At 33.3% G+C, this 13,787-nt stretch overlaps 1 protein-coding gene across 1 annotated transcript in view; it reads right to left on the bottom strand.

Annotated features, from left to right (window-relative positions):
* Window positions 1-13,787, bottom strand: part of LOC150094940 (neprilysin-11-like) — a 207,126-nt gene that overhangs the window by 138,079 nt on the left and 55,260 nt on the right. Inside the window, exons 6-8 of the mRNA XM_090410851.1 lie at window positions 11,223-11,309; window positions 4,107-4,315; window positions 2,907-3,059 (exon numbers count right to left, since the gene is read on the bottom strand). Of these exons, the coding sequence (XP_090266977.1) occupies window positions 2,907-3,059; window positions 4,107-4,315; window positions 11,223-11,309 (449 nt within the window). The remainder of the gene's footprint in view (window positions 1-2,906; window positions 3,060-4,106; window positions 4,316-11,222; window positions 11,310-13,787) is intronic.

The raw sequence follows: 13,787 nt of genomic DNA, 5'->3' as shown, positions 1-13,787 counted from the left end.
ATACATAAGCACTGTAACACTGCAGTGCCCCCAAGGAAAAAATGAAAAAATTACGTTTTGTTTGTGTTTATAAATAATAACAATGCTTACAACATTATATAAATGCAATACAACATGTTAAAGGTTACAGCTTATATTTTGACATTGATTGAATAGTTAATAATTGGAATAGTTCTATTAACGCTTTAGATTATGAAACAAATGCACTGCGATCTAACGCTGATATTCGTTTGCATCTTTGCCCATTACGTCATTTCCACACTGCTCAAACAGCAGTGTATCTTTAGTATGCTTACGTGCATTATTTCTGTGAGATATGAAACGTTTATTATTGGTGCATGGTGAACTATTTTTTTGTAAATCTCATTTTATTTTGTTAAAAAAACAATTATTTATTTATTATAGATACAAGGCTGAATTATGACGAGTGTCACTGTTGAAAATATGAAAAGAATTATATTTTTTCATTTGTTTCGTGTAACGATAATTGCGATCTAACGCCGATATTCGTTTGCACTTGCATGTTACGTCATACTATACACTGCCGTTTGGGCAGTGTATCATATGCTTCTGCGCGTTATTTCTGTGAGATATGAAACATTTATTATTGGTGCGTGTTCGTTGTGAACTATTTTTTGTAAATCTTATTTTATTAAAATAACATATAATTATTTATTTATTATAGATACAAGGCTGAATTATGACAAGTGTCACTGTTGAAAATATGAAATGAATTATATTTTTACAATTATTGTTACACGAAACAAATGCACTGCAATCTAACGCCGATATTCGTTTGTGCGTGTCATTGCTATTGATACGAAACTTTTATTATTGGTGTTTGTTTGTGGTGAGGATGAAATATTTTTAATATGTAAATTTATTTATTAATAAATTCGTTACTGATTAGTTAAAAAAAATTGTTTTTTTTTTTTTATGTATATGCAGCACCCCCACTTAAAAATATCACCAGCCACCACTGCAGCAGATACAATGGTTTGATTTGATTGGAATTATGGCTATGTATATATTATGTGTATTAAATGAAGTGTCTGTTCTCTGGGATGCAAAACTCTACCACCTCTGTATGAGATTGGCCAATTCACTTTCAGTTGAAAATTCAACTCAAGTATATTACATGATTGTGCAACACAAGGCAGGACAAGATAAGGTGTAAGATGTCATACTGATATATCAAGTGCTGATGACATATGAAAATTAATCTTGCCTGAATTTTTTCTATCTTCAAATTTTGAGTAACTTCCCAACCAAAGTGAGACACCTGAGAGAGCTTAATTTAGTCTTCTATGATGATTTTAAGAATCTTCTGTGATTATTTAAGAATAGGTCTTATGTTTTTGTGTGATCAAACAAAAACTCATTACATTTCAGCATGGAACAGGTGACTGGCTCATGCAAGATGTAATGATTTATTGAGTGAAATTAGAAATGCAGACTCTTAGGATGTTCAGCATAACTTGAAATAAGAATAGACAAATTTTATTTAGAACATTATAAAATTATGACTAATGATTCTATGTATATATTTAAAGATTTTATCAGCTGAAATTTATGAATTCACAGCTGTATTTGACACTGCTTTCACCCATTGTATGCATTATGCTTATCAAAGTTTTCTTTCTTTGATGAAGTAGCATATTCTGCATGTATATAATATTATTTTCCCACAAGATGTCAGCAATGTGCTGATGAAATTTTTTATTATTATGGGTAGCTCCACGGAGTCAGCAGACTCATCACGGGAGACCCAAACTATCAAAACAATATCTATCATATCTCTTCTTGAATTCATTTACAGCTGAAGAACTCACAACTGAATCAGGCAATGCATTCCACTCATTCACCACCGTCCAGGCAAAAAACCTCATTCTCACACCCTTGCTAACCACATTTTTCCTCAATTTCCAGGGATGACCTCGTTCTTCCATCACTATCATCACACAGCTGAAACATTTCGCCTGCATCAATCTTATAAAAACTTTTAGTAATTTAAATGTTTCTATCATATTCCCTCTTTCTCCACCTATCAACCAACTTCTGCAATCCACAAGCTCTCAATCTATCAATGTAGGGAGCATTTTTTACATCACTCACCAACTTAGTCACTCTCCTCTGAACCCTTTCCACAACCTCCTCATCTCCAAGGAATCCAGGTGACCAGACCTGAGCACAGTAATACAAATGTGGAAGTATCAACACTTTATAAAGGGAAATAATAACCTCTTTATCTCTGGATGTTAATGTGTTCCTTAATAACCAAGTAATCCTATGTGCAATCTTGGACACCTTAGCAATGTGTCCCCTGAACTTCATCTCCCTATCTATCAACACCCCTAAGTCCCTAGCCTCATCAATCTCTTGGAGTACCGTTCCATCAATGTAGTAATCTTGTAATCTTTTAATCCCAAAATGCATAACTTTACACTTTTCCACATTGAACTGACATCCATTTCCTTTTGCCCATTTCACCAGCTTATTTAAATCATCCTGCAAACTCTCAACATCAACTTGATTTTTTTTATTGTGCTACCCAACTTTGCATCATCAGCAAACAACTGAATATCTCCTTTTAATCCATTTCCTATATCATTTATGTACAAATTAAACAACAATGGCCCAAGCACAGAACCTCCATATTTCATATAGAGGTTCTAAATAAAATTTACATCTGTCTTATTTCAAGATATGCTAGACATCCTAAGAGTCTGCATTTCTAATTTCACTCAATAAATCATTATATCTTGCATCAGCCAATCACCTGTTCCAGCCTGAAATGTAATGAGTTTTTGTTTGATAGACAAAACAGGAGTTAAAAATGCAATATGTGCAGAATCATATCATGTAAAAAAAGATACAAAATTAATAATGTTCCAGAGAATACTTACTGATCTTATAAAGCTATCCAATTTTTCTACATCCTCCAGTTCATTCCAGATTTCCCTAGCATTATCATTGCCAAGAATTTTAGCTATAACAATAATCATATGTTTTGTTAAAATGCTTGAAACAGGTGAATCTGAGACATCTGGTTGATCAAGCTGAAAAAAAATATATGTTTTGTAATGATCATATAAAAGAAGACAACTTATGCAAGAAATAGTAATATGAAAGCATTTACTTCTTTCTTAAAAAAATTCATAAAATATTTTAAATAACATTAAAACAGCTCCTCTGTAGTTAATAGCAATGATTTTCTTAGGGAGAAAAACCTAGGTTTGAATACATTCTGTTAAGACAAGAGAAAAGACATTTATTAGGACTTTCATCTGAAAATGAGTTTTCTCACTTTCCCTCACTTTTTCCCTCTTGAAAACTGATTTTTAATTCCTAAAAATAGACCAAGTCATTAGAAAACACTGACACACTATGGACATAGGAGTAACTAATTAACAGAGTTATTATGTAAAAGCAAATAAAATGAGTATAAAATAAAATGTTGACATTTGATGTCATAATCTTATCACAGAACTGCAACTATGCAAAAAAACTAATAAGGTCCCTCAACAATGTTAATTCATTCCATCAAAATAGCCAAATAGTAAACATACATCAGTAGTACCCTACAAATCCCATGGCCCATTTAAAATAATAGGACTGAACTTCTTATATGGACCAAGTCTAGCAGAATCATTTATCAAACAGTGATGTGGAACACTTGCAGAATTCATCACAATCAATGATCCAAATGCATACTGCAAATACATAATAAAAAGCTGTCTTAATTTAAATAAGCCTAGTAAACAACTTCATTCAAAAGGGGTTATCTAAAGCATAACTCAACCATTTGAGAGAAATCTAGCCTCTAAACGGAGTAGTCTTTATCATCATCATTACATGTTAGAATATTAAAAAAATACATTTTAAAAATATTTTAGTACTTTTATTTTTTTCCGCTCATCAGTCCAAAAAAATTTCACAGTAAATTAGGTGCAAAGCAGTGATATATCATATACAAGCCATGCTAATCAATTTATGATAGGATTATGACATCAATTACTATTAATTCATCAACCTTTAAAATGAGAAACAATAAGTGTTACAAAGAAATAGAGATGATTAAAAAATCTCACAAAATGCAAACTTACATAAATAATATTTCTACTGGTATTTTTGTCATCAACAGAAATTCGAAGACCAATTATTGAATTGACACCTAATTTTTGTATCAATGCAGCACTAGCTGAAATCCAGCTATAGTTAGATTCACTCCAGTTATTTCCCATTAATAGGGGCCATCCTCCTAATTTGTTGTATAATGACAGCAAGGATTCAAGATCATGATCAGTCTGTGAATCTATAACAACAAAAAAAAAAAAAAAAAAACATCTGTATATACCTATGCACATATACACATTTTATATTTAAAAAAATACATTAAAAGTCAGTATATCTACTTGCTTGTTTAAGTATAAAAAAAGGATCTGAAAGACTTATGTACTGGCATCAAAAACTTAAAGGATAATGAAATATCTTTTATGTTTCATAGCCAAGTAGCAAAATAAGGTTTTCTTTTAACACTTACAGAATTTCAAAAGTGACAGAACTTGGGAGAATACAACCGTCAGGATAAGTGGTCTCTATACTGCACTATTTAAATTATGCTTCAGATTAACATTTGAGTGGCCTATTAGACCACTGGAGTGCTGGTTCTCATTAAAGACCAAGCGTAAACCTTATAAATGCAAAAATATCATGTAATCTCACATTTGAAAGTTGTATTTTTCACAAGGGAAGGAATTGACAATGCATGGGCAATGTTTAAAAAAATGCTTAAATGATGCAATATCAGAATGTGTACCTAGAGTTTGAAGAATAAATAGAGTAGGAGTGAAATGGATGTTTAATCTCATGAACCAAGAGATTTGAGAAAAGGATGATGTGGAAGGAATATCATGTGCATAAGGATGACGTCCATTATAAAAATTATAAGTAGCAGAACTGAAGAGTCAACTGTTGTATGGAAAGTTAAGCCTGAGTATGAAAAGAAACTGGCACTGCAAGCTAAAGACAACCCCAAAGAATTCCATCGTAATGCTTTTCAGCAGATCTAATGAATATGAAACAATAACTCAATGCAGAGCATGAGGGTAACAGATGCAGAAGGGGTTGTTCAACAACCGAGTGCCCATTTTGCTAAAACTATCAACCTGGTGTATGCAATATTGCACTTACTAACTCTTTGCTGAATGAAGAAACTCAGGTGTATGAGGAGGAGGTATTAAAGCTGTAGTACAAACTGAATAAGAATTCAGCAATAAGGACTGATGGGATATCAGCATGAGTGCAAAAAGAGTGTTCGGCTGAACTGGCTATATGAGTCTCAAAACAGGGAAGATTCTACAGGAGTGGAAAGAATGTATGGTAATCCCATCGCACAAGGGTGGTGCAAAGATTGATGTATACCACTATTGACCTATTGGTATCTCTGGAGTGGTGGTAAAGATTTTTGAAAAATTGGTTAGGGTTTGCATTCAGAATGGGTTGACAGAAAATCTCTAATTTGCAATGAACAGCATGAATTCATTAAGAGATGGTCATTTATAGCAACTTGCTTACATTTTATAATAATGTTACCATTGAGTTAGACAAGAAGAATGGATACACTATGATATTTTTGGATTTTGCTAAGGCTTTTGACAGAACACAGCATGGAAGACTTATATAATCTGGAAAACATAGGTTTGGATTATAAAATATTAGTGTGGTTAAGAGGATGGCTGACTGACATATCAAAAAGTGGTATATGGGGGATGCGAGTCTGCAAGATTTAAGGTAACCACTGATGTTCCAAAAGGCAATATCTTTAATTAATAAATCTGGAAGATCAAAACAAAAACTGCAAAAGCAACAATAGCATTCCAAAAACTAAAACCACTATAGACAGATTGTCTTATTGACACACTAGTTAATTCAGTATTTCTATATGGAAGAAGTATGAGTAAGTATGAAGAAGTAAGAAGAACAGATGGCATCAATGGCAATATCATATTAAAAACAAGGATATTAAGAAAGAACTTGACATTGTCAGCATCCAGGAATGCATTAGTAGAGCTAATCTCAGGTAGCATGGTCACTTAAACAGAATGGGCGAGGAAAGATTAGCAAAACAAGTGTTCTCTGCCAGGTTGGTAGGAAAACGACCCAGAGGAAGACCAAGATATAGGTGGATTGATACAGTACAAAGTGCCTTAGATGATAGAAATATAAGATATGATAATGTTGGAGTCTTGACAAGTAACAGACTGATTTGGAGGAAAATTGTTGATAGGAAGTTAGTAATGATGTAAATTTTTCATGTAGTACTATCATATCCTGTACACCCCTTGAGGGTACATGTCAGGAATTTGATGATGACTTATTTGCTTTGGCCATATCAGCAGATCTAATGGCCTTGCAATGCAAGTCCTTGAAGGAACTCAAAATGAGGAAGACAGAATAAACTGGATAGACAATATAAAAAATTGGTCCTAGGACTATGGAAAGAAGAAGAAATATGAATATGTAATAAAACTTTAGAAAACATCAACAGAGAACATAAATACAATATCATAATGAGAACAATTTTTATCCCAAAGACTTTTTTTCCTTATTAAATTCATTATAAATTACTGAAACCGAACACATTTTAGTAGGTGGCTTTTATTGCTACAAATAAAAGCAACTAAAATGTTGCTTTACATTATATTAATTTGCAATAAATTGTGTAGAAATTGGCAGGCCACATCACCATCAATTTCCTGACACGCTTGGGAGGTGTATGGGATATTATGAGAGCATGATGCGAAAATGTCATAATTATTAACTTCATATCAACAATTTTCCTCCAAATTAATCCATTATCTGTCAAGACTCCTATATTACTGTCTTCTAATGCACTTCTTACTGTATAATCTACCTAGAACGTCCTTCCTCTTAATCTTTTTTACCTATCATCCTAGCAAAGAATATTTGTTTCTTGTTTTGTTCACCTTTCCTCTCTCATTCTGTTTAAGTGACCATATCACCTGAGACTGGCTCTGCTAACACATTCTTGAATGTTAACAATAACAGGTTCTTTTCTAATATCTTCATTTTTAATATGATACTGTGATTGATGGCATCTATTCACTTCCCCTAATCTTTCTTAGAAGTCTTATATTATTATGGGCAACTCCAAGGAGTCCATAGACTCATCAAGGGAGGCCCTAACATCATGTCAAGAACAACTATTCGACATTCACACAGTATCTATCATACCTCGCCTTGAACTCATTTACAGTCATGGCACCCCAAAACAGACTCTGGCAGCTTATTCCACTCATTCACCACTCTCCGAGTAAAAAACCTAGCTCTAACACCCCTGCTAACCACGTTCTAGCCCAGCTTCCATGTATGGCCCCTAGTCATCCCACCACTAATCCTATTCTCAAAAATATCTTCTGAATTAATCTTATAGAAATCCTTCAGTAATTTGAATGTCTCAATCATATCACCCCTTTTCTATCTATCAACCAAATTCTGTAACCCACAAATCTTCAACCTGCTCTCATAAGGTTCGTTCCATAGACCTGCTACCATCTTGGTCACTCGTCTCTGGATCCTCTCCACCTCCTCCATAAGAAACTGGATTGGCCCCATCTGGACTTGATACCTGTTTGTCTCTGCTTGTTAAAGTATTTTTCAGCAACCAAGTGATTTGATGAGCTGATTTAGCCACTTTTGCGATGTGCCCCCTAAACTTCAACTCCCTATCCACCAACACTCCCAAATCCCTGGCCTCGTTAATCTCCTGGAGTACAGTTCCACCAATGTGATATACTGCTGCTAATCTTTTCACCCCAAAATGCATAACCTTACATTTTGCCACATTAAATTGACATCCATTCTCTTTAGCCAAGCCTTCCAAACTATCCAAATCATCCTGCAAAATTTTCACATCCTGTGCATTCACTATTGCTCTACCCAACTTTGCATCATCAGGAAACAAATAAATAGTTCCTCTCAGATCCTTTCCTATATCGTTAATGAACAAATTGAACAGTGGTGGTCCAAGAACAGAACTCTGTGGCACACCACTAGTCACAGGTCATCTTTTAGACTCTACTCCTGAATAAACCACTCTCTGATATCTCTCTATATCTATGGTCTCCAGTCTTTGATCAAGCATTTTATTTCTAACCAAGCTCTCAGATCCATAAGTTAAAATTCGTTTGAGTCCTGTCTTGCATACAGCTAGTTCAGTGTTTTGACTCATTTCTCTCTTATTCCATATAAATTTATTCAGTCGACTTTCTCTACACTAGCTTTGCTAACTCTGCAAATTTTCATATTTAATTGCCATCTTGATTAAAAATTGTGCCTAAATAGCTGAAATGTTTTACTTGTTCTATAGGTTTTCCATTTAGGATGCAACTGATGTTTTCAAAGGAATTTGACTCTCAGGCCAGACCTAAATTATACAGCATAGCCACTGTAAAACTTTTATACATTTCCAATGTATAAAAGTTTTACTGCCTTCCAACAATTCAGGTTTTGGATGACTTTTTGTACTTTGTAGGATCTTTGTACTGAATGATGAAGTTTGGTCTGATGAAAAAAGATCCTTCAGTTGATTTTTAGAATGATAATAAAATATTACAAATTTTGGATTTGATTTCTTCTCTATTTGTCTAACAATGTCAAAATAGTGCACGCTCATTTTCCCCAACAGCAACAAAAATATTACAAAGTTTAACTTCTGTTACAAATGAACAAATGAACTCAAGAGTGTTACGTCTTTTCAGGGAAAGAAGACAAAACTAATTCATTATCACCAATTCAGTCACTGCAGCAGTTCTTTCCATTTTATATCTTTCTGTTATTTCTTTTACAATGAGGATTTTAAAATATCACTGCATTTATTCAAATGCACATGGTACAGGCTTTTTCAGTGAGTGTTAGCTGTAGTATATATGCCCAGCTTTTGCTTTTCTGTGTAAAATAACAGAATCAGTCTTAATGTTTTCTGAAACCATACAGATTCAGCAGCTTGGAATTATCACTTATCTTTTTCTTAAAATTATTATTCAATAAGTCAATTATTATTTTGAAATATTGTTTCCAGTCCAGTTCATTATATAATTGATCTTATTTTATAAAATACGGTAAATTTTAAGACACTAAGTTTTCTGTAACTTCAATGTTTTATACTAATATGTAATAATAAAGCTTAATGCAAATGGAGAGTATTTAGTAAATCAAAAAGTTAATATTACCGATTAAAATTTATTTTAGAAAGAATAATCGAATATACCAGAATATTCTTAAAAGGAAAGGTAATCACTATATTTGTGGAAACTTGAAATTAAGTAATTATTCCCAGGATTTATTTTACCATTTTTATATTTAGTAGTGAACTTAGAATGGGAAGAGGGCTAAAATTACTTTTTGGAGTTCCTATATGGAAGTAAAGTAAGCAACAAAAAAAGGAAAATGTTATGTTACTTAATGAGGAACACTTGTTTGGTGTCTAGAACTATTTGAATGGAGAATATTTGTGCATTCTTAATTCCTGTTAAAACTATTTAGCATAATTTTCTAATGTATTTCCTTGTGGGGGATATACCAGATATCATAGAATTCTAATACAAATTATATATCACAAAGAGCATTTTCAATCACTAAATTACTGTATTATTTTTGGCCAGATCTCTGATTTGCTCATCTCTTAAAATTTTATCATCTGGCACTTCTAATTGTATATCAACCAATCTACATTTCAATTTATCCTGTGGGTCTTTTTCCTGCCATTAATCTTTCATCTCTCATTCTGTTTAAAGTGACATGCCATCTTAGATAATGCTGCTTGCATATTCTTGAATATCAATGTCAAGTTCTACTTTAACATGCTTCTGCAGCCGATGCCATTTGTACACTCCTAATTTTCTTTATATGTCTTAGATCCATGGCCTTTTTCCTTTGATTAGCTGTTTTATTTCTAATTTAACTCTCCAATCTGTGTTAAAATTGGTGGCATTTTCTGTTTCTCTGTCAATTTACATAGTTTTACTGCTGATTTTCATAAAATTTGTCACAGCAGTTATTTGATTTGGCTGAAGACCCTTGAATATTTTAAGATTTAGTTAATATAATAGTCATCTGTAATGAGAACTAAGCTTAACATCTACTATTTGAATATCAGATTTAATACAACATTCTCTAATGATGTGCTTCACATAAGTTATAAAACAGCAGTGGAAATAATGTACAACGCTGCCTTATACCCAAATTAACCATTTCCATCATACCATACAATTTAATTTCTAATTTGCAACTTAGGATAGCTACGTATCACTATTTGTATTACATATAGATTTAACGTTCTGAACAGATGATTCCTTGCTAAATGCTTTTTCAAGATCAATGCAGCTTAACTAGAGATTCCCGTGATATTCTCAATATTTCTTCAGTATTTGTTGCAAAGTAAAAATCTAGTATTAAACTATATGGCCTAAATCTAGTTTATTCTTCACCAGTTTTCCTTTCAGTAATTTTTCTTAACCTTTTCTCAAGTATGCTTGCATAAATCTTTCCTGGAACATCAGTCAGAAATTCCTTTATAATTCTCACATTACTTTTATTTCTCTTTTCCCATAAAATGGTATGATGTGAGACTTGAACTTGTCACTGACCATCATAATTATGCAGGATAGACATTGTAAAACTTATGTTGACCAATGTTTTAGCATTTCAGGTTGGTCAAATACCATCTACTGCTGCTACATTTCCAACATTAAGTTCCTGATGGCTTTTCTACCTCAAGTACTGATGTGTCCTCCTGGGTTTATTCATCACTTACTTCAGACATTCAAAATATTCTTATCTTCAGTTTTAATATTCCTCCACTGCTAAGAGCTTTTTAGTAGTCTCTAGAACTTAAGACTAACCAGATGGATTTTATTCAATATTGGCATCTGGAACTGTTAAAGAAACTCAACAAAAAAAGTGCAATAATTCTGCAATTTAAATTCTTTTATCCTAATGTTTAACATCTTCCTGTTCTTGGAAAACAGCAAACAGATGGGGCAATCATAATTTTTTTTTTTCTTCTAGAACTGTAATAAAAAAAAAATTAAAAAAAAAAAAAAGGAATATCAGTTATTTATTATTTTATACATATATAAAGTGATTAATAACTAATATGCTGTAAAATATAAACATATTGCAATATCTTAATAAAATACCTGAGTTTATACAGGAATGAAAAACTTCTAAAGCAAGTCTGGCACCACGATGGAGACTGGGAGTGATTTTAGTATATTTTAAAATATCTGTAAATATAATTAAAAATTATGTGAATAATTTAACAACTCCTGTAATTTAAATGTTAAAGTTGTAAATTTAAATTATAATTTAAATTCACTGATTTCATGATGTCAAGGAAAAGCATCATAGCAAACTATTCAATACAACAAACCATTCTTATGGGTGCCTGTGAGTCAACTGCACAAATTCAAGTCAACACTTGAAGGAACTACTCAAAGAGGTATAGTTAAAATCTAGAAATGTTCAATATATGCACCTTCCATCAAAATAACAGTTTGCTACAGTCCATTAATGCTCAACAGTTACTAATGCCTGGAGAGTTACCTAGGATGTGGACAGCAGGATACTTATTCTGGGTGAAGCAGGAGTGCAACAATTTATTCATAAGAATTACTACAGTATTTTCAATATATTGTTAATTTTAATCAAGCTTTATAGGGACTTGCACAAAACATTTTTTAAAATGCATATTCATCATGCACTCATAATAACTCAAGATAGAGTTTGCAATTTCAAAATTATTATTTCCTTGATGAGATTTAAAGAAAAAGTATTCTGCGTGTGTATTGTTATTGTGTAGTTATTGTACACACAGCACGGGTTTTATTCCTGCATACAGACAAATCAGTCATGAGAACACATGCAATTTACAGACAGAAATACTATTGTTGATGATGATGATGGGTGGTAGATGGCGTTGATGGTAGTAGTGTCACTGTGTGTAGGTGCAGAATTAAGTAGTAGGGGAGATGGAGAGATTTGTGTAACAGAATAGAGTGGAGTGCCCTCCTGCGACAAGTTCTTGGAGGTATCATCATCATCAAATTCCTGCCATGTACCCTCAAGGGGTGTACAGGATATGACAGTACTACATGAAAAAATTACATCATTACTAACTTCCTATCTACAATTTTCCTCCAAATCAGTCTGTTACTTGTCAAGACTCAAACATTATCAGATCTTATATTTCTATCGTCTAAGGCACTTTGTACCGTATCAATCCACCTATATCTTGGTCTTCCTCTGGGTCGTTTTCCTGCCAACCTGGCAGAGAACACTTGTTTCACTAATCTTTCCTCTCCCATTCTATTTAAATGACCATACCACCTGAGATTAGCTCTGCTAACGCATTCCTGGATGCTGACAATGTCAAGTTCTTTCCTAATATCCTAATTTTTAATATGATATTGCCATTGATACCATCCGTTCACGCCTCGAATCTTTCTCAGGACTCTCATATCTGCAGTCTCTAATCTTTGGTCAAGTGTTTTACTTCTGACCCAGCTCTCAGATCCATAAGTTAAAACTGGTTTGAACACTGTCTTGTAGGTTTAATACCACTTTCCTTCATAATGTGATCCATATAGATAATGAATAACAGAGGGGATAATGTACATCCTTGCCTCACACCAGATTTAACATTAAACCATCTTCTTATACAGCCTTCAATTCTAACCTGACTTACAACTCAAATAAAGACTAAGTATTGCTTGATATAATGCCCCACTGACACCATATAACTGCAGCGTATTGAATAGCTTCTCTCTTGGCACCTTGTCACATGCCTTTTCCAAATCGACAAAACTTAAATACAGATCTTTGTTATATTCCCATGCTTTCTCGACTATTTGTCGTAAAGTGAAGATCTGATCCTGACATCCTCTATTTGGCCTGAATCCAGATTGTTCTTCACCAAGCTTTTCTTCCACAATTCTTCTCAACCGTTTCTCAAGTATACTTGCATAGATCTTGCCAGGAACACTTAGTAGGGAAATACCTCTGTAATTCTCACATTCAGTTTTATTTCCCTTTTTATATATGGGTACTATGAGAGCTCTACTCCAATCATCGGGAATTCGTCCCTCTATCCAGGCTTTCTGAAATATTCAGTGCAGCCACTGTAAGACTCTTATATCACCATACTTCAGCATTTCTGGTCGAATATCATCTACTCCTGCTGCCTTTCCACATTTCAAGCCTTTGATGGCTTTTTCTACTTCAAGTATGGATATGTATTCCTGACTGCATGCCTAGTCAGTGTTTTTTTATCACTGTGCTGTCATCACTGCTTGTTTTATTTAGCAGTTTTTTCATGTCACCTTTATCATCTCTAACTCCTTTTACAGCACTCTTTTCTCCATTCCTAAGCTTCTTCAACAACCTCCAGAATATTTTGCCACCTTCTTGATATTTATTTTCTATATTCTTGCCAAAGTCCTCCCATGACTTTTGTTTAGCTAGTTTTACACACTGTTTAGCTTTCTTACATTTGTCTAAGTATTCTGTAAGAGTAAAAGATGACTTATTTGCCAGGAACTTTTGATATGCTTTCTTCTTTTCCTTCACTGCCTCTTTAACTTCCTGTATCCACCAGGGAGTTCTGATTTTTATATCCTTGCACACAACCTCACCACATGCCTCTCTGGCAGAATCAATCAATGTTTTTTTCAGCGTTTGCCACTGAATCTCCAAGGTTTGATTCC

This window comes from Typopeltis vanoorti, chromosome 21, assembly GCF_054136105.1.
Source record: "Typopeltis vanoorti isolate ZY-2024b chromosome 21, IOZ_Tvanoo_1.0, whole genome shotgun sequence".
Taxonomy (NCBI): domain Eukaryota; kingdom Metazoa; phylum Arthropoda; class Arachnida; order Uropygi; family Thelyphonidae; genus Typopeltis; species Typopeltis vanoorti.
Note: the sequence above shows the minus strand (reverse complement) of the source record. Positions and strands in the feature narration are given on the sequence as shown.